A 22508-nucleotide genomic window follows, 5' to 3' on the forward strand; every position below is an offset into this window, starting at 1 on the left:
GTATTTCACAAGGAATTTCCCATGAAGCATTTCTTCAGTTCCTAAGATAGCCTGATGGATACTTGCTAGAGAAATTGTTCACACAATGATGCTCTACATACGATGAATTAATTCTTGCCATGACTGGCAAAGATCCTCAAGTTACATAGGTAACTTAGAGCTCCAAGGTCTAAAACAGCAGCTCCATGCAGACTTTGAACAATGACAAAAACTGAGGTGTTTTTTTTTTTTTTTTTTTACCTTATAAAAATGGTCTATATACTTTAAAAACATGATCTGATGTGTTTTATAAAAGTGCACTTGACAGTAAAACTTCATATATAATTAACACCATGGCAACTGAAAGCAAAAGTTTTCTTCAGGATAATTTTCAGAACTGATTTCCTGTGGATTACCAGTGACTTACGTTCTCTGTTTCAAGTTTCACATTTGCTTCCTTTAATTTGGTGAGCTGTAACACAAATCTGATTGGCACTGAGCAGTGATCACTAAACTCGGACGAAGTAAGTAGCAGGTTGCTGCTATGGTTACAGATAGTGTGAAAACATTGTAGTTGAAATTTTTATGAAATTTTCAGTAATGATTTGTGATAACTACTCCAAGTTACTAGGCTTTTTTGTTTCTCATTTAAGTCTGAAAATTATAGCTTGAAAATTAATTTTAAAAAATTTACCAGTCTGTAGGCTGTTAGTTTGTTCTGACGACAGTGTCCTTTGCTTTACAGACCCTTTTCAGTTTCATGAGGTCCCATTTATTGATTGTTGATCTTAGAGCCTGTGCTGTTGGTGTTCTGTTCAGGAAGTTGTCTCCTGTGCCAATGAGTTCCAGTCTCTTTCCCACTTTTTCTTCTAACAGTGTTAGTGTGTCTGGTTTTATGTTGAGGTCTTTGATCCATTTGGACTTGAATTTTGTACAGGGTGATAAATATGGATCTATTTGCATTTTTCTACATGGAATTTTATGAAAGAAGGGGGAGATAGAAAGACCTAGAGGGGACAGGAAGTCCAAAAGCAGACCAAGAGAGCCAATAAAGGGGGGGGGCCTGCAGAGACTGATACCCAACCAAGGATCATGCATAGAGAGGACCTAAAACCCCAACTCAGATGTAGCCCATAGACTCAGTCTCCAAGTGAGTTCCCTAGTAAGGGGAGCAGGGGCTGCTTCTGGCATGAACTCAGTGGCAGCTTCTTTGATCCACAACCCTTGGGGAGGGGGGTTGGTGCAGCCTTGCCAGGCCACAGCCAGTCCTGATAAGACCTGATAGGCTAGGGTCAGATAGACCGGGAGGAGAACCTCCTCTACCCGTGGACTAGCGGAGAAGCACAGGGGGAGAAGAGGGAGTGAGGGTGAATTGGAAGGAGATTAGGGAGGGGGTCACAGCCGGAATACAAAGTGAATAAATTGTAATAAATAATAATAATAATAATAATAAATATTTATAATAAACCTAAAAAGCTAAGGGCTAAAAGCTCAACAAAACTGATATAGAATGTGTTTCTTGTACACAATGGAATTTTTTTTCAGCCTCTAAGAAGAATGAAAATAAGTTGTGTATGGAAAAATGGATACAACTGGAGGCAGTCCCAGAAGGACAAATATGGTATTTTTTTTTTTCTGATTCTCGGAATAGAGATTCTATAGTGATATAAATTATGTATGTACATATAAATTTAAAGTTTACTCTAAATTGTCTGGAAACAAAGGATACAAATAGAGGGGAGGGGTAAGAAATAGTCATTGATGAGGATGAGTGACATGCTCAGTGTACGATGAAAAAAATTATTCAACTAGGAATGAAGAGATGGCTCAGCAGTTAATAGCACTGGCTGCTCATCCAGAGGTCCTGAGTTCAATTCCCAGCACCCACCTGGTGGCTCACAACCATCTATTATGGGATTTGATGCCCTCTTCTGTCATGCAGAGTATGCAAATAGAGTACTCATACACATAATAAAGAAAGAAATCTTTACAAAATAATTCAGCTTCCATTCTTAGCACATGATACTCTGTTTCTTACCAGTTTTGTAGCTTCCTGGGCAAGATCTTTTGCTTCTCTGGCAACTTTCTCAGCTTCATCGATATAGTCCTTAATATTACTGTAAGCTCTGAAGGCTGCAGTGGCATTGAAAGAGATGTTCTTAGCCTCATCCAGGATTCTGTCAGATTAGACCGAGAAAAGGATGTTGAAGGAATTAGCACTCAAATAAAGAACAATAAAGTCAGAGCAAATCCAGCTGCAAAGGGATCATGGTCAGTATAACCAGGATAATTCCAAACCTAAGTGAAATGTCTAATGGTTGTATCATGCAGTATCATTCCATTTAAACCTATACTCCTCAAGGCCTGCTCTGAAATAGAGCAAATGTGTCTTTTAAGATATTTTCGTATTTATTCAGTTTCTCTCTCTTTTTCTTGCCGTCCCTCTCCTCGATCTCCCCGTGTGTGTGTGTGTGTGTGTGTGTGTGTGTGTGTGTTCAAATGCAGGCATCCACTTGTGCACAGCTTGAAGGAGTCAGTTTCCTCCTTGCACTGTGTGAGTTTCAGGGATTGAACTCAGGTCTTTAGGCTTGGTGGCAAGCATCTTCATGCACTGAGCCATCTTGCTGGTCCCCCAGGAGTATCATAAACATCTGTAATAACCTGCTAAAGCTCCTGCCACCATAAGACCAGGCAAGTATATGCAGGGTAACAGTATTTCCTGCTATTTGTGAAGCGCACTATAGTTTCCAGAGCACTTGTATTCCATTAATCAAATGAATTTTACAATGTCTTCTGAGTAGGCACACTTCCCAGAAAGTATAAAGAGATCACCGAAAAATCAAATCATGACTAACACACCCCTAATGGGATATTTGGAACTTGGATCTACTGATTACTGTCCACTGATTCATCTACTACTCTTTGCTGTAGGTTGGGGAAAGTTTGAAAAAAAAAAACAAAAAACAAAACTAATTGTGCATGAGATGCCAAGTTTTCAAACAATCATTCTTTCTGCATCAACAATTATCAAAGATGAGAACACAGACTTGCACGCAATGCCTATTGAATAGATTTATTTTGGAAAGTTATTCGTAGGAGGACTAACTCATGCTTTTCTTTGTGCCAGTCACAAAAGTGTAGAGCAGTGTTTCTCAAGCTGTGGGTCACGACTCCTTTGGGAGGAAGTGGAACAACTCTTTGACAGAGGTCACATTTTAGATCTCCTGCATATCACATTTTTACCTTATGGATCATAGCAGCAGCAAAATCACACTTATGAAATGGCAACAAAATAATTTTATGGCTGGGGGTCACCAGGACATGAGGAACAGTATTAAAGGGTCGCAGCGTTAGGGAGATGGGGAACCACTGAACTAAGTAGGGGATGTAAATCAGGCACACCTTGAACACTGTTTAATGAGCAAAGCCTGTTCCCCAGCTTCCTTTCTTCTGACCTATGTGCTCATCCCACCTACATCCCAGCTGTTATTTATTGTTTGTATTTTTCTTTTTGACAGGGTTTCTTATAGGCCAGGGTGGCCATGAGTTCAGGCTGGCCTTGACCTTGTGTCCTCCTGCCAGCACTTTTCAAGCACTGGGGTTGTAGGTGTGCACCCTCAGCTCTGAACTGTTATTTCAGAGATGTGTACATAGTATCTTACTGGAGGGGGGAGACTGAAAGGCTATGGATAAGCATAGACGTTCAGAGGCACTTTTAAATGATGAGATGATCAGATTCCATTAGAAAGACAAAATTGAAATTTGCAGCAAAATGTGTTCGTGTATTATTTAAAATGCTAATAAGACAACCCCTGTGCTTTCTAATAAAGAACAAAACACAATATTGTAAGGGTAGCCTGAGGCTGTGTTCGCTTCCTGACCAGGCATAGCAAAATTCACTTTCAACTGGAACTTTTGATGCTTTTTCAGGAGATCTTTGCCTACATTCTCCTAATTAGGATTTTCCATAGAAAAGCCATGCAGCTCTTTTGTTCATAATTACAGAAATCAAGTCTTGAAAGTGATTTTCTAAATCTTTCTGCTTGTCTAAACTTTTGGATGAGTGTCAAGCCATGCAGACATTTCCAAAGCACGTGGCATACCCATCCAGCACAGCAGACGAATCGTTCAGCTGAGCCGCGTGACTCTCAGCCTGGAAAACCTTCTCAGCAAGCTTCCTGTCCTTTATTTCCTGGGAGAGGTCATCTATTTTGTCACTAAGCTCCTCGGACATTGGTGGCAACTTGGTTTTAATGTCTTCGACGTACTGATATGGAGAAAGAAGAGACAGCAGTAAGAGCAATCCAGGCCTCCTTGAACTTGTTAATTTCTCTAGGACATACAAACCACACATGCTAAGGCTTTTGACTTTAAAAAAAAACTTTTTATCTTCTAGCAAAAAAGAAAATTGGAGAATAAAAGCCATTATTTAAGAGAAAGACACAACTTGCCTAGCAACAAATGAACAAATGGCAATCATCGTGACCTTTCAGTTTATTTTTGTCCCTGTTCTGCACAACACCATGCATGAGACACTATGCCAAAGTTTGTATGCAGATACTTGTTTCTCTTTTAAGGAATGTTATATGCCGAGTGTTGGCCTAGGAACAAGGAATGATCTGGTCACCATAATTTAAAAAAAAACAAACAAAAATCAACAACAAGAACAGAGACAAGCTTTCATAAATGAGTGTCCTAAAGGCCAGTTATATTATAGTAAGAGAATAATGTTAGGTTTTAATCGTTGCCAATAGGTGCATATGTCTACAACATTATGCCACCATAGTGTATTCCCACATAAAAAATGAATGGAAGCTCTTGTTTCAGTTACTGAGCTCCATTACCAGTGTTTGAAGGAGCTGTGTCCTTGTCATCTTTCTCTCCATTCTGGGCTTTATTGAATACTCACATCTATGACAGAGTTGATTTCATCTGCTAGTCGGTTGGCTTCATCAAGTATGCCATTGCTCTCCTTCAGAGTGTTCTCTATTTGCTGTTTGCCACTTTCAATAGCCTCCTTCTTTTTCTGTGGCATGGGAAGAAAAAGGCATCACAACAGCATGTGGGTGAGATACTTTTCTACTGCGTATTCTTATTTCTCCTGAGCTGTCTGAAAAGAAAAAGGTTCCCAAACGAAGTGTATGGTATCAACAGTTTGGCTAGATGACAGTGTTATAACTTACTCACTTAGCTCTCTTAAGATATCTTCCACATAGAGCATATGCAGGTCACTTTCCCTTCCCATTTGAGAAAGTTGTCCCAGCAAAGAAAAGCAATGTGCTAGTTGCTAGAGAATTAAGAGAACTGGTAAAGAAAGCAAAGTGGGACAGCCATCTAAAGTACAATGCAGGCGCTGAACGCCTGCGACCAGCATCTAGTGTCCTGGAAGAAATGGCAGTAGATAGTGAGTTCCAGAGCCTACACAGAAATAGTTATAGTTATGTCGCAATCATTAACATATTCTTGGGAAATAATGTGAAATTCAAAAGGTGGGGTTTTTAAGGGAGTTTAGAGAGGACACCTTTCACCAAAAAGAAAGAAACTCTCACCTGAAAGAATAAACCTAATGGATTATTTCATAAGGTGAGAACAGACTAACTCCTCTGTGGGACTTACAGCTTGTCTCAAACCTCCATGAACCCCATTCCTGGCCTGGACAAGGAAAACCAACGGGAGAGAATTACTGCCCATGCCTCTATGTGGCACTTGCTTTTGCCTGCTCTTTTCTTTGTACTTCAGACTCAAGCATATCCTTCCAATCCTCATCCTCCCTACATGTTTAAGAAAAAAAAAATGTTGGTCTCTGGCCTTCTTATGTTTTCACATAGAAACGAATGATATTCTCATTCATGTAGTTTTTCAGGATGTGCAGAGCAGACTATGACCCTTTGAGTCTACGGATCCCGTGTTCATCAGCTTGAAATGAGCAGGAAATGGAGTCACTGCATTGCTCTGGTCTTAGCGCTTGTGCCTCCATCACATTTCTATGCTGAAATTCAACACTCCAATGTATTAGCATTAGGATGTAAGGCCCTTAGAAGGGATGACAGCATGCAACGAAAACCTTATAAATGGGGCCAGCGCCCCTATAAAGGAGACCCAAAGGAGCTCATTCACCCTTCTGACACGTAACAACACAGCAAAAAGGTGAGTTTGTAAGCAAAGAAACAGGCTGTCACGAGTCAGCAATCCTCTAGCACCTTGATATTGGATTGTTTAGCCCCTGTCCCCTGAACTGTATGTCATACATTTATTTCACTTGAAGATAGACAGCTCTGGTATTTTGTGATAGCATCCAGAAGGGACTAGGAAGGGACTAAGACGTTAACTGGCCTACCTTAGGAACCTCAGGCAGCATAGCGCAGTTAAAAGTGTGATGCCGTGGGTGTGGGACCGGAGAGATAGTTCAGCTAAGAACACTTGCAGAGGATTGGAGTTTGGTTCCTAGCAACAGCCCGGTGGCTCACAACCACCTATAACTACAATTCCAAGGGGTCTAACACCCCTAGTGACCTCCCTGAGCTCTAGCATGCGTGTGGAACACATACATACATACATTCAACGACACACACACATGTATAAAATAAACACAAGTTTTAACGTGTAACTGTGATACACCTAAAGAGTGGAGCTGGGGAAGGACCATCTCTTCAATTATAGAAATCACGGTATCTTGTTTGCCCAGAGTGCGTGCTGATTTCATTCCTCCTTTTCCTAACCTTACTACCCACCTCTTCACCACGCACCCAGTTCCCACTACCGCCTGTTCTTCAGTCCCTTGGCTCTGCTCCTCTTTCCGTTTCCTGACTGTCTACCTGGAGCAACAGCCGTGTTCGTCCTGACCATTACGTGCGTTCTTGGTGGAGCCGCTGAACACCACGCTCAGCAGCAGCTTGCCTGAGGTGAATCCTGGCTTAATGATCTACCACCTCTGAGCAAGCAACACAGCCGAGCTCCTCACTGCTCAAAGCGCGGCGGCTCATTCTGCAGCAGCCTGGGCCTCAACAGGAGCCTCGTTAAGAACGAACCAGCTCATTTTTTTTTCTTTTTTCTGGGAAGTACTGACTCAGAACCAGCGCTGTAACAAGAACTCGGGCTTCTGTGAAATTAGATAGGAAGGACTTGGCTTAAAACTGCCAGGCACGCAGAAATGCTGTGTGATTGTTAACCATTATAGCAATGATTTTGGCCTTAGTTCTCTCTTATCTGAATTATTGTCTGTGTGTGTGTGTGTGTGATTTTTGAGTATCTGTGTGTGAATGTGTGTGAGTGTGTGTGAGTGTATGTGAGTGTTGCAAATATGGCTGTAGGTGTGTATAAGTGTGTGAATGCGTGAGTATATGTGTGACTGGGAGTGGGAGTGTATGTAAGTGTATGTAAGTGCTGTGAATACACATGTGAGTGTGTATGTGTGTGAATGTGAGTGAGTGTGTGATTGTGAGTGTGTGAGTGTGCCTCCGAGTGTTTGTTTTTGTGTGTGTGCGTGTACACACTTACCCACTTAGGTGGGTAAGTGCCTGTCTGCAAGTAGGTGTGTATACACATATGTGTGTGTACATGTGTTGACATCAGGCGCCCTCTCCTGAACACAGAGCTCAAGGATTTGTTATGCGGACTACCTGAGGAGCTTCGGGGACTTGCCTGTCTCAGCTCGCAGCCATTTCTGGGGCTACCGAGCCGGCTGCTACATAAGGCTTTTACGTGAGTGCTGGGGACCGAAACTCGGCTCTGCAGGCTTGTGTTGGAAGCGCCTTGTCAACCCCGTCACCTTCTGAAGCTCCTCTGAATTTTATTCTATGGGATAGTCACCAATTATAAAAACATAAATGGCTGTTTCTTTGTGGCGGGGTGGGGAGAGGGTCTAAAAAGCGCAGGTTTGTTACTAGACACCCAAGAAACAAACACATCATGGGTGTACGTACAGGGACCACCGAAAATACAGCCTGCTGGCCGGCGCACAGTGCTGGACAGTGCGCAACATGTCTGATGAAGAATCATAGCTCAGGTTGCAGATCATGCATCTGCAACAAACCATTACCATGCGTATTATCTCACGTGTCCAGGCCTCCGGCCATCTCGTACACTTGCTCACTGGTACCACAAACCTCTTCTTCACTGCAGTGTGAATCCCAGACAAATAGTCTCGTGCATCAGTGTCTCCCTGGTTCACCTAAGAACTTCCTTGTGGCTGTGCTGTGCCCGAGCTGTTTGAGGTACTCGGACAGTAAGATTCAGTGAGGTATTTGATTTGTCTTTGCCTGTTTCGTGACAACAAATGCATTCCAAGTTCTAGCCACATCTTTGCTTCCAAGGGTCCGAATTTTTTTTTTCTTTTTTTTACAGAATAGCCCTTCAGCCCCTAGCACTTTTGTAAAGGTACAGGGCACACAGAAATTCAAAAGAGCTCTTTTTATTGTGGCTTCTTTTGTATTAATGCACTAAGAAGGTCATTTAAAATACTATGCTAATAGGAGGAAGAGATATTTCCGTGGATGTGATAAGCAAAGAGCTACATCCATTTCGCTTTCAAAAAACTAGAAAGCATGTTGTAAAAGGAGCTTTGATTTGCCTGGTTTAGTCATTGTCTCGGAAGATGACTGCCTCCTTCTGCTAACCAAGGCCTAGTTTTGAAGCTTCTAGCCTCTGTGCAGTCTAACCCAGGCCTACAATGTTTTCAGCCTCTGGGAACTTAACTGCTCAATAAGCTCACTCTTTCTTGTTCTTTCTGAGCTCTGGGCTGGCTGGCTCAACTCAGCTGTTCTGGTTTAAACTCCTCTCCCAACTGACTTATTCAGTCTGGCTTTTCTCTTGGCCTCTGAATCATTCTGCTTGGTCTCAAATTAACTCCAGCAGTTTTCTCTAATCTGGTTCCTTCTCATTTTCTGGCTCATTCAATCTTCACCTAAGTTCTCTCTCTGCAACCCATTTCTCTATTACTGTCCCAATAAAACTTCTCATTCTCTGTGTTGCTTCTTAAGTAGCTTCCCTTTTCTCTTTCTCTTGGAAGTTGGGCATATCCTATTCTGTCAATTCTTTCTCTGATTCATCACTGTTTCTGCCACTCAATTAGACATCACTTTCAAATATGATCCTTCTACTTTCATTGTTTGGGATTAAAGGCATGTACCACCATGCCTGGACCTAAGCTTTTCTTTACCTGAAACTTGCTCTATACCAGACTGACCTTGAACTCAGATCTGCTTGTCTGTCTCTCAGATTAAAGGCATGTTTGTATTCCAGCTGGATCACACAAACCTAGAAAGTCATTGGATGTGATCTCTTGTCAGAACAGCCATGTTCTGAATTAACATTCCTCTACAAAATGTCATTAAAGTCCTAATTGGGTCAGTTTAGAAAGCCAAATGCAATGTAAATGTTACTGTGTTCCTCATCACACTAAAGTGAATGACCTAGAGTGTAAAGAAGTGTTAAAGGTGGCTGATTTTTCAGATGATGGACTCTAGCTTTGAAACAAGGAAATATGGAGATATGAGCTCTGGGAAATCAGAGAAAACATTGATTTCTCTATGCTTTATGATGTTCTTCTCATTGATTAATGAAAGTGTATCCTTGTATTTGTGATGAACACCATTTAGGGCTGTGGGGATATAATCAGAATGAAGGTATATTTCTCATGACTCCTCTGGAAGAGTATTATGGTATGGATCTTAAATGTTCAACAAAGACCAAAGGTACCACTAATGCAAGAGAGTGAACTAGTTAGCAGGTGAGTCTCTGTCTCTCTGTCTCTGTTTCTCTCTCTTTTTCTCTCCTTCTCTTCATCCCTTTCTTGCTCCTTCCTTCCTGGCCATCTTATGGTCACCATAAGGTAACAACCCTACGCCTGCTGTAACCTTCCTTCCAAGATGCTCTGCCCTCCATAGGCCACAAACAGTGGAGCAAGTGGGCCATGAACCCTGACCTCTGACAGTTGGTACCTAAATAAATTTTTCCTTATTAATTCCTTATTTTTTATTTGTTCTGTTACAGCAATTGAGAGATAACAAACACAGAAGGGAGAACATGCATTAATAAACCAGTGTGTCATCTTAGGTAATCATGACATTAGTGTTATAAAGATAAATAGAAAGGGATGGATAAAGATTTATGTAGGATATGGAATACCTAAGACAGGAAGCTCAGAGTATTTAAAAGATAAAAAAGATGGGCCACATATAAAGATATAATTCTTTAAAATTAAGCTAGGGATGGAGGTGGACTCATGGAGTCACACCTCTAAGGATTTATTGCCAGTAATAGCTGTTGTAGGAGGGGAAGAAAATCAGCTTTCTTTAGGAATGCAGACTCTGGTAGGTTACCCTAGCTCTAGTGGATGGCCCCATGTCTAGGCATATACTGGTAGCTCTAAGTAGACACACTAGGTTAACAGAAAGACACATGAGATGGATGGGAAAGTGGGGGTATGTGGGAGAGAAAGGGTGATGGATTTGATCAAACACATATGAAATCATGGAACAATAAAAAATAAAAGGTATGCCATAAGCATAATAGTTAATTCATTCTGTTTAGATATCAAGGTTGATTGTACCCCCACCTTCCCCTTCTAACTACTTAGATCTTCCCCTTTTCAGAGCCCTGAGGGATGAATACAGCCCTTCTCTTTTGCTGTTGTTCATCACATAGCTTTTGAAGGAACCTGCAAACGCCATCTCCCTGGCTACTTTTATGTTTTCTTTTTTCCAGTCTCTGCTCAGTCAAGTTCTAACAGTAGACGCTGGGGCAGAGGGTTCGGTAATCATCCTTTGCTTCACTGAATTGCTCATGTGAACTCTTCCTGTTCATCAGTGTCTGCTCCCTACCCCGTTTCTTCTCCACTGCTAGAAATGCCCTTCTAACTGAGTCTCCATCAATACTTTGTGTTCAAAGCCGCCTATGATCTAATTCCAAATGGCATTTCCAGAGCCATCTTTCACTACTGACTTTTATGTAGCTTATGACTGAGCCGGCAGCCTGCTCTCCTTGACATTTTTCACAATCGCCTTGTACCTTCACAGTATCATATTTGAGTGCTTACTGTTCTCCCATTTCTTTCAATTTCTCACCATTTTTGTTGTAATGGGAATTTTTTTTAACAAATCTTTTGTTGACCCTCCTAGCCAATATAAATTACTGTATTAAATCTTTTTCATATTATAAGTTTGACGCAGCCAATAATTATTTATGCTCAACCTAAAATGAGAGAGCTATCAACAGCAGTTAGATTTGATCAACATTTAAATGTTAGATCAGTTTACTCTCTTGGCCTAAAATCACAGTATTTAATAACACAAAGCTGAGTTTTCCATTTAACAAAAGCACCCTTAACAAATGCTTCAGTGTGTAATTTAAAAACACGACTCTTCATTTTTGTTGCTTCCTATGGTGTTTAAGCTATAAACAAAACTCTTTAGTCATATGAGCCAACTGCCTCATAAGTCAAAGTTTGGAGTCTGCTTGTTCTAGCTGCGCATCTATGCCACCATTCATTCTTATGTTCTCTTTGTTCCAACTCTACTAACCATGAACTCTACCAGACACCAGATCTCTTTCCTTTATTTCTTTCCATGTGCTTTCCCGTTTCTACGCTGTGCCTCTCCCCTGCTTCTACTTGGCCTAGTACAAGTGTCAGAACGTCTAAGCGGGAGCAGGTAATGTGCCCTTTTCCACTGTGGTTACTTCCACAATAATTGCTGCAGGGTACAGAGTGGATTGTTTGTTTGCCTGTGTGTTCCGTAAAGTAGGGTCAGCTTATTACAAGCATCAGAGGTGTCATCTCCCAGCAGTGTTTCTTAGACTTGAGATTGTATGTGAGTCATAGGAGGGTTGTTTTGTTTGGTTTTTCTGTTGAGATGGGGCTTTGCTCTGCAGCCAGCATAGTTTGGCACTTATTCTTCTGCTTCTGCACCACGGGTCCAGACATTACAGGTGTGTGCCACCATTCCCAGCTTTGGAGATGGTTTTTAAAACAAAGTTACTGGCTGACCACTTTAAAATAAGTAAGCAACCATCCATTTGATTTGGATCTTAATATAACCTTAATAATCGATACAGTACAGTGGAGGTTTAAACCGGTATCATTATTAAACTCACCGAGTGCAATGTATGAAGCCACTGTTTGATATCTGCGTGGCTAGTAAGTGAATGCAAGCTGTCTTAGGATACGGTGACCATGTAACACCCTAACCAGCTATGCACACCTGTAGGGGAGTCCATGGTTCATAGGTACTATCTGTTTAATGAACTCTTCGTTGACCTTTGTTTTACTGTGTGTAAATGTGTGTGTGTTTGTGTGTGTGTGTGTTTCTCTGTATGTGTCTGTGTATGTGCTTCTCTCTGTGTCTTTGTGTATGTCTATGTATGTGTGTCTCTATGTGTGTGAGTATATCTTTATGTCTCTATATGTGTGTCTGCCTATGCATGTGTCTGTGTGTCTGTGTATGTGTGTGTATGTCTCTGTGTGTATGTATGCATGCATTGCGTGTCTGTGTGTTTATGTTGTGTGTTTATGTGTACCTAGCGTGTTTGTGTGTATGTAGTATGTCTATGTGATTATGCAGTGTGTGTAAATGTGCATGTAAAGATCAGAAGGCAACCTGTAGGATTCAGTCCTCTCCTTCCACCACACAAACTCTGGGAATTAAACTCGGTTCATCAGGCTTGGGTGAAAGTGCTCTTATCCATTGAGTTATCTCAAATGGCTCTGGGTGACAATTTTAAAAGGCTAGTTTGCCACCAATCTTGGTAGTCCTACTAATTTAAATAACCCATACTTTATTCATGATGATTTACTTAATTCACCCATTTTATCCAGCAAATATTTAAATGAGCCTTTAGTTAAGGTGAGCATATGAAGTAAAAATACAAAAAGGTTGACTTAGAGCTCCAGGGCTGACTGCATAGGTTCCGTGTATCTCCCATGGTGCCTAGGACTGATAACCCTCAGTTTTACACATCGCTAATGTGGGAGAAGCTGAAGTCCCCATTCAGTGTGCAACTGTAAGTCCTCTCGTAATGCTTCTTAAACACTTACTATACTTTCCACACTGGGAATTTTAATTTCTTAAACTTTTGTCATAAAATGGAGAGGTAACTCTGGGTAGGTTTCAGCGCTGGGGTGTCACAGAGTTCTGTATCACAATAAAGCCCATGACAGGACAGCCTTAGCATTTCCTGTCTTTCCAGACAGTGCTCTCTCCTGACTGTAGCTAGTGTGTCAATGGTCCCCATACTGGTTAAGATTAGACACATGACTTATAGAGAAAGTTCCCTCCTTAGTATTCTACCACTCTGGCAAGGCTAAATCCCAGAAGATGGAAGGTCTTCTCCAATTTTCTCTTAATCTATTCTCCTTAGACCCAAAGGAAAGCAGATCAAATAAAAGAGCAAACACCAAAATGGGTGGTTGTTTAATTCTCTGTCAGTGGCACTCAACAAACATTTCAGAGATTGTGTGCACCTCTGGAGTATCGGGTTACTGTGAAATCAAAAATTAGCAGAGCTGTGGGTTTCCTGCACTATTCAGATCTCCTGGAAAACCAACAGCAAGATGTGGGCTGTATGTGGAGCAAAAGGTGTTTAACACCAAATTATGTAAACTAAACACAGTCTAGAGAGGCTAAGCATTAAGTATGTTATGATCAAGGAACAGACTGAAAACAATGGAAGGAAAGAAAGGGAGAGAGGTCTGGAGGGAAGGAGCTCTGGAGGGAGGGAGAGAGCTAGGGAGGCTGAAAATAATCTGTTTTTATTTTAAGCTCTGGAGCACTCTGGTAAATGTTGACTGCTCTCTGTGAGGAAAATGAGGGAAAGTAATCCAGACTCATCCTTCGCGTTAGTCCCTTTGAAAATGTCATTGTCCACTCTCCCTGAAAGCAGCCAGAGGGGAACTGTGAAGATGGTTCGCTATTCTCTTGACCCAGAAAACTCTACAAAATCATGCAAACCAAGAGGTTCAAATGTTGGTGTTCACTTTAAGAACACCCGGGAAACTGCCCAGGTGTTCAAGGGTAGGCATATGTGAAAAGCCACCAAGTATCTGGAAGATGTCACTTTAAAGAGGCAGTGTGTGCCATTCTGCGGCATGATGTTGGAATCTGAAGGTGTACCCAGGCCAAAGAGTGGGGCTGGACCCAGGGTCAGTGGCCGAAAAACAGTGCTGGATTTTTGCTGCACAGGCTTAAAAACGTGGAGAGTAATGCTGAACTTAAGGGCTTAGATGTAGATTCTCTAGTCAGTGAACATATCCAGGGGAACAAGGCACCTAAGATGCACCGCTGAACTCACAGAGCTCATGGCTGGATGAACCCATGCATGACTCTCACTGCCACGCTGAGATGATCCTCACTGAAAAGGAACAAATTGTTCCAAAGCCAGAAGAGGAAGCTGCACAGAAGAAAAAAAAAAATGTCCCAGAAGAAACTGAAGAAACAAAAACGGATGTCATGGGAATAAATTCAGCATAAAATAAATGCAGGTAAAAGTAAAAAAAATAAAAATAAAGAATAAAAGACATAGGAGGATCCAAGATGGCGGCACCAGGAGGACCAGCAGCACAGCAGGATTTGCACAGTAACCAGCAGACAGAACTCTGGGCCCTAAAACACCAGCTATTGTCTCCCAGGTGAGAGGATACCCCACGGTGTGGGATTCAATCAGCTTCAAGTCACCCAGATAAACCGCAGAATAATTCCTGGGTCCCACCAGGTGCTCAGGCGCCAGCCCAGAGCCACACGCTTTGCCAGCATGCTCTGATCACTGTCCCAGACTGAATTGTGGGCCCCACAACACCAGAGATTGATATTTCCAGTCTAGAGAAAATCCCCCTGTGCAGGAAGTGATGGGACTGACCTTAGGTCACCCAGACAATCCCTGGAAAAAGACCCTGGTCCAGTGGGTGCTCAGGCACCAGCCCAAAGCAGGGTGCTTAGCCGCCAGCACAGAGTTTTGCCTGTGTGCTGGACTCACCATCCCAGACAGAACTGAGGGCCCCAGGGCATCAGAGACTGAGTTTCTCTGTCGGATAGAAGCCCACAGTGAGGGGAATAGCAGGTCTGACCTCAGAGCACTCAGCTGACATCCCCACCCAACCCTCCCCAAGAAAAAGTTCTTGGGAAGAGTCCCTGGGTTGATGCAAGTGCTGGGTGTCCAGGCACCCAGTCGCCCAGTTGCCAGCAAAGTGGAGCCACAAGCCTGTGCCTGCTTGCTCTACTCACAGGCAGACCTGCAAACCCCCAAACACCGCAGACTCAGGGAAAACATTGGTTCCAACCCTCAGGACACCAGAAAAGTTTCTGGGCTCTCACGAGCCCTAAGCTCTGGCCTTCTACTGCAGGCATGAGTGTTGTGCTCACCAGTCACTGATTACAATTACGGCTAGGGTACTGGAGCACACCGCTCCAACGTCAGACCTACAAAAGCTTGAGAGCCATTGGAGCAGCCCTCAGATAGTGCTCCAAGTTGCAACCAGTTATCTCTAGCTAAACTGGCAAAACCATGGGACTGCGTGGTTCTTCACAAATGCTTCACCAAGCAAGTACATTTTAGCAGCAGCAGCAGGAGCATCTCACTAGACTCAGAGAAAAAATCCCAGCAGCAGGACAGCCATTTCCAGGGCTTTGCCTGATGAGAGGAGAGCCTTCCTGAACACCACACAGGTCCATATGCCTTAGGTGAACTGTGACAATTCCTGAAAAGCACCACCATTCAGTTGACCGTACCCAAAAAGCAGAGGAGAACTTCAGAACCCCTCCAAGTGGATTCTCCCACCCGAGGACTCCAGCAGACACCAGAAATTAACAGACAACACCTGAGACAGACAGATGGGTAGAGGCCAAAGTAAAAGCACAACCAACAAAAGGTGAAGCAGTATGGCATCCCCAGAACCCAGGTATCCAGGGGCAAGTAGCCCTGTACACCCTCACATAAGTGAAATTCAAGAAGATGACCTTACATCTATGCTTATGAAGAGGTTAATGAAGGAAACAAATAAAATGCATAAAGAATTAGAGGAAGATAAAATCAAACAGATTATGGCCATCCATAAGAAATACAGGAAGATGCAGGCAAAAAGTTTGTGGCTTTCAGAGAGGAAATGATTATATCACTGAAAGAAATAAAAGAAACATAGGAATGTTCAAACAAACAGGCAAAGGAATTGAAGGAAAAACAGGATAATATAGTCAGAGGGAAGGTGAAGGAAATCAACGAAGCAGTTCAAGATCTGGAGGTAGAATTGGAAAAATTAAAGAAAACACAAATGGAGGAAATCATGGAGAGGGAGAACTTAGGAAAGAAAACACAAACTAGAGAGGTAAAAACAACCAACAGACTACAAGAGATGAAAGAAAGAATCTCAGGTGTGGACATGATGGAAGAAATCGATGTATCCATCAGAGAAAAATATCTAAAAAATTCCTGACACAAACCATCCAAGAAATCCAAGACAACATGAAAAGACAAAACCTAAGAATAATAGGAATAGAGGAAAAAGAAGATTCCCATCTCCAAGGCCCAGAAAATATTTTCAACAAAATCATAGAAGAAAATTGCCCCAACTTAAAGGAGAGGCCTATAAGAATACAAGGGACCTACAGAACACCTAATAAGTTAGACCAGAAGAGAAAATCCTCCTGCCTCATAATAATCAAAACAGTAAATATACAGAATAAAGAAAAAATACTAAAAGCTGCAAGGGAAAAAGGCCAAGTAACATATAATTGCAAACACATCAGAATCACACCTGACTTCTCAACAGAAACTATGAAGCCAGAAGAACCTGGACGGATATCATGGAGACCCTAAGAGAACACAGATGGCAGCCCAGGCTACTATATCCAGCAAAACTCTCAATCCTTATAGACAGAGAAAAGATATTCAACGACAAAAACAAATTTCAACAATACCTACACACAAATCCCACGTTACAGAAGATACTAGAAGGAAAAATACAACCCAAGAAAACTAACTACTTTCAAGAAAACACAGGAAATAAGTAACTTCACTACAGCAAAACAAAAAGAAGCCAAACTTACAAACACACTACCATAGCCAACATCAATATCAAAGGATCTAACAGCCACTAGTCATTAATCTCTCTCAACATCAATGGACTCAATTATCCAATAAAAAGGCACAGACTAACAGAATGGATGCATAAACAAGACCCAACAATCTGTTGCATACAAGAAACACACTTAAATCACAAAGATGACATTACCTGAGAGTAAAGGGCTGGAAGACAGCTTTCCAAGCAAATGGACCCAAGAAGCAAGCAGGAGTAGCCATTCTAATATCTAATAAAATAGACTTTCAACCAAAATTAATCAAAAGAGATGGGGAAGGACACTTTATACTCATCAAGGAAAAATTTCACCAGGAAGACATCACAATCCTGAACATCTATGCCCCAAATACAAGGGCACCCACATTTGTAAAAGAAACATTAATAAAACTTAAACTACACATAGATCCCCACACACTAATAGTGGGGAGACTTCAACACCCCACTCTCAACAAAGGACAGGTCAACTAAACAGAAATTAAACAAAGAAACAATATCTCTAACAGAGGTCATGAATCAAATGGACCTAACAGACATCTACAGAAATTTACACCCAAACACAAAAGAATTTACCTTCTTCTCAGTACCTCATGGAACCTTCTTCAAAATAGACAATATAGTTGGTCACAAAGAAAGCCTGAACAGATACAAGAAGATTGAAACAATCCCTTGTATACTTGATCACCATGATCTAAAGCTGGACCTCAACAACAACAGAAATAGCAAAAAGCCTCCACACACATGGAAACTGAAAAACTCACTACTCAATGACAGCTGAGTCAGGGAAAAAATAAAGAAAGAAATTAAAGTCTTCCTAGAATTCAATGAAAATGAAGGCACAACATACCCAAACTTATGGGACACAATGAAAGCAGTGCTAAGAGAAAAGTTCACAGCACTAAGTGCCTTCAAGAAGAAATTCGAAACATCTCGTTCAAGCAATTTAATGGCTCACCTAAAAGCCCTAGAGAAAAAAGAAGCAGACACACCAAGGAGGAGTAGGTTGGAAATAATCAAACTCAGGGCTGAAATCAATAAATTAGAAACAAATAAAACAATTCAAAGAATCAATGAATCCAAGAGCTGGTTCTTTGAGAAAATCAGCAAGATAGACAAACCCTTAGCCAAATTAACTAAAAGGCAGAGAGACAGTATCTAAATTAACAAAATCAGAAATGAAAAGGGGGCATAACAACAGACAATGAGGAGATCCAAACAATTGTTAGAACTTACTTCAAAAGTCTATATGCCACAAAATTTGAAAATCTAAACAAAATGGACAAGTGTCTGGATCTATTCCACTTAGCAAGGCCAGGTAAATCAATTAAATAGTCCTATATCCCCTAAGGAAATAGAAGTGGTCATCAAAAGTTTCCCATAAAAAAAAAAAGCCCAGGGCCAGATGGCTACAGTGCAAAATTCTACCTTCAAAGAAGAGCTAACTCCAATTCTCTTCAAACTATTCCACAAAATACAAGCAGAAGGAACACTACCAAACTCATTCTATGAAGCCATAGTCACCTTGGTACCTAAACCTCACAAAGACCCAACAAAGAAAGAGAATTTCAGGCCAATCTCCCTTATGAACGCAACAAGGACATCTGCTCAACCATGTTTTTAGCAGCTTTATTTATAATAGCCAGAAGCTGGAAACAGCCCAGTTGAGGAATGGATTCAGAAAATTCTACACAATGAAATATTACTCAACAGTAAAATCAAGGAAATTATGAAATTTGCAGGTAAATGGTGAGAACTGGAAAAGATCATCCTGAGTGAGCTATCCCAGAAGCAGAAAGACACACATGGTATATACTCATTCATAAGTGGATATTAGACCTATAACATAGGACACACCTACTAAAATCTGTACACCTAAGGAAGCTAATCAAGAAGGAAGACTCTGGCTAAGATGCTCAATCTCCATTAAGAAAGGCAAAGAGGATGGTCATCAGAGGAGGGAGAAAACAGGGAACAGGACAGGAACCTACCACAGAAGGCTTCTGAAAGGCTTTACCGTGCAGGGTATCGAGGCATATGCTGAGACTCATAACCAACCTTTGGGCAAAGTGCAGGGAATCTTATGAAAGACGGGGGAGATATTAAGACCTGTAGGGGACAGGAGCTCCACAAGGAGAGGAACAGATCCAAAAATTCTGGGCACAAGCGTCTTTTCTGAGACTGATACTCCAGCCAAGGACCACTAATGGAGATGGCCTGGAACCCCTGTACACAGGTAGCCCATGGCAGTTCAGTGTCCAAGTGGGTTCCATGATAATGTGGACAGGGACTGTCTCTGACATGAATTGATTGGCCTGCTCTTTGATCATCTCCCCCTGATGGGGGAGCAGGCTTTCCAGGCCACAGAGGAAGACAATGCAGCCACTCCTGATGAGACCTGATAGACTAGGATAAGAGGGAAAGGGAGGAGGACCTCCCTTATCAGTGGACTGGGGAAGGGGCATTTGTGGAGAAAGGGGAAGGAAGGTGGAATTGGGAGGGGAGGAGAGAGGGAAGTACAGGGGGGATACAAAGTGAATAAACTGTAATTAATAAAAATAAAAATAATTAAAAAGTCATTGTCTTTAAGCACCTTCCAGAGCAGTAGGGAGTGAAGGTTCTGTAGCTCTGGTAGATCTGGTCTCTCTGTTTTCTCATATGCTCAGCTTCTTCACAAAGCTCAGGGAACCTCAGTAACTGCTGGCAACCAGGTCTCTGAGCTCAGCTTACGAGTTAAGTAGCTGAACTGTAAAAAATGTATGACACTAGGGTTTAGCAGCCTTCTGTGAATGTTCCATTCTAATGTGCTCATTGTAGAGCTAGGGAATGGATTGACGCCATCTAGATTTCTAGGTGGTAATGCACTTGTCAATGACACGAAGATTCCTTGTCTGTCAGGACAGGGCTTCTTCCATGTTGTAATTATAATTCTGTCCTTTGAGTGATCCAGTTGTGACTGACTCAGTGGAAGATGACCATTAAGGACACATAGACAGACAGACACAGACTGACGGCAGACACACATACACATGCACACACCTACTATGTAGAGTCTTGGGAGACCTTCAGAACCATAGTATTGACCTTTGTAAACTTAAGTCAACTTCGCTATACTAGATGTATCCAGCCTGTCCCCAATCCCCAAGACAGAATGACAAGGCCCCTAGCTCTCACCTCCAAAATGGTCATGTTTTTTTGGTTGATAGCAGACAGGTGATTAGCATCTCGTGTTTTCTCTGTGGCTTCTCTCAGTAGATCCCGAGCATCATCGAGTTTGTTCTTATAACCTGCCAGTTTCTCCTGGAGATCCTTTTCCAGTTCTTCATTTTGAGCTCTGGGCTCTCCAAACAGCTTGTTCACCCGCTTCAGAAGGCCTTCTGCTGCCCTGCAAATGCCCCCAGCCCATGTGTACAAAATGGCATCACTGCCCATCATAAGGGTTTGCTTATCTTAAGCTATGTTACAAGGAGATGCTAATGTTAAAAAGTTAAAAATACACAAAGACAACCGACAGATTCATGATGCAGCAAGTCAAGGTGAATGGGTATCTGATTGTAGCAGAAATTTTAATTGAAATTAAGAAAACACCTGCTATGTTTCTTAAGTAAGTTTCCTTTTTTTTAATCGTTTAGGATCTCATGCCATGGTCACAGTGTGACTGATGAAAGGAAAATTTGTGTATCACTGCACATGCAAAAGCAGAATGGGAGCTGTCCCAATACAATGAAACACTTTCTCTGACTATATGCACTGACTGTTGACATCTTTGCTTCATAACTGTAGAGAGAAACCTCACTTTTTGCCATGCTAACATAATGCCATAATTTTGATCAACTCTACCTTTCCTTACAGTTCGGCAGTCTGTAAAGTCCTTGACTTTCCCTACCAAGATTTCCTATAATGGTAAAGTAATGATGGCATTGGCTGTGTGACTCTATTATCACTTGTTAAAGTAGGTAGTACTTCTCTTCTTCCTTATCCTTTCCCCCTTCTCCTCTTTCCTCTTTTCTTCTCCTTCTGCTGCTCCCTTTTCCCTTCTCCCCTTCTCCTTCTCCTAGGAGACAGGGTTTCATGTTGGCCTTGGATTTGCTTATGTGAACAAGGAAGACCATGAACTTTGGATCCTCCTGTCTCTGTCTCACAGTGCTGGGATTGGAGGTATGTCTTCACATCCAGTTTACAAAGTCAGGCACTGTATGTGTAAAGCAAGTACCTAGTAACCAACTCCCATCTCCAGACTTTTGAGATTATTGATAGAACAAACATTTCTATACAAGTAACTAACAAAGTAAGCTGGTCGGACTAGTTACAAAAGATAACAGCCTAATATTCATTTACTTATTATTTTATATATAGGCAAAACAGGCTTTTCATTGAGCAAAGTAGGTAGAACTAAATGAAGACATGAAAAATGAATAAGAAGCAAACCTCCCCAAATAAAGAAACTGTGGTCCGCTCCCCTAGGGGAAAGAAACTTAGGAAAGGCTTGATAATGCCGTCCAATAGATCAAACGGAAATCCCCCAGAATGTCTACTCACACCAGCTCATCCTCGGCAACTTCCTTCTGTGTCTGAAGATCTTTACTTCTGAGTTCCTTCAGCATCCGATCAATTTCCTTCTGAAGCTCTTGCAAGTTTCTTTCTGCAGTCCTGTCTTGACTTCCTAATGTTTCATTTAGTTTTACGGCTTTCTCATTTACGGCTGCAGGGGGTGAGACAAATTTTGTAAATTAAGCAACAGGGATGTCACATGCAAAACTGGCATTCAACATCTGGTCCTCTCACCATCTCCTGGGAGTTCCTGCTGAGAACCAGAGGCAGGTACCATGACAGGCAGCAACGAAGAGGAAAATGTGACATAGCTTCCATGCTAAACTTTTGAGAAAACATAGTAATTAAAGTGTTGTGTGTCTAGTCTCAAATGAACAGCACATGAATACAGAACAGACTCACACTATCTTCAGGTAAGAGGTAAAAATAGGAGGTGTATTGTTTAATGTTTTGTCACAAGATCTTTTGCGCTGTTGACCAGTCATATCCAGTCAGTTAGAATACTGAGAATGGAAACACTATTGACCATGAGTTCACTGAACATGGACCTGCCCTTGCATTTCTACAGCTTTCTCATCTTCAAGCTTAAAAGGAAGGAAGAGCACCAGTCTAGAGAAATGGATTAGGCTGGAAAGATGCCTTCACCAGTAAAGTCCCTCCCAGGAGTCTGTGCTTACTATGCGTTAAATGGGGTTTCGAGCTATGCTCTTTGGAATATTAGCATTCTCCAGGTGCTTTCGACTACTCTACAGATGATGTCTGTTCTGCCAAGAAACTGCTTGATAGGTTGCTGTTCTGGGCAAGATTTCATTTGGAGAAAGAATTCTCTGTCAAATAAAAGTTTAAAAACTTGGTGAATTGAAACACTTACAGAGCTCTATCATTCATTTTAGCCTTATGCTCTCGGAAGAGTGTTCTATGG

General features: G+C 41.8%; 1 protein-coding gene and 1 pseudogene across 1 annotated transcript in view; one reads left to right on the forward strand and one right to left on the reverse strand.

Moving 5' to 3' along the window:
* Lama2 (laminin subunit alpha 2) overlaps positions 1-22508 on the reverse strand; it is a 591463-nt gene that overhangs the window by 114527 nt on the left and 454428 nt on the right. The window contains exons 36-40 of the mRNA XM_060373445.1: positions 21575-21737; positions 20210-20420; positions 4889-5005; positions 4083-4246; positions 2018-2156 (exon numbers count right to left, since the gene is read on the reverse strand). Coding sequence (XP_060229428.1) covers positions 2018-2156; positions 4083-4246; positions 4889-5005; positions 20210-20420; positions 21575-21737 — 794 coding nt within the window. The remainder of the gene's footprint in view (positions 1-2017; positions 2157-4082; positions 4247-4888; positions 5006-20209; positions 20421-21574; positions 21738-22508) is intronic.
* On the forward strand, positions 13874-14430 carry LOC110559222 (large ribosomal subunit protein uL22-like; annotated as a pseudogene).

The sequence above is a fragment of the Meriones unguiculatus genome, chromosome 20 (genome assembly GCF_030254825.1).
Source record: "Meriones unguiculatus strain TT.TT164.6M chromosome 20, Bangor_MerUng_6.1, whole genome shotgun sequence".
In the NCBI taxonomy this organism is placed as follows: Eukaryota; Metazoa; Chordata; class Mammalia; order Rodentia; family Muridae; genus Meriones; species Meriones unguiculatus.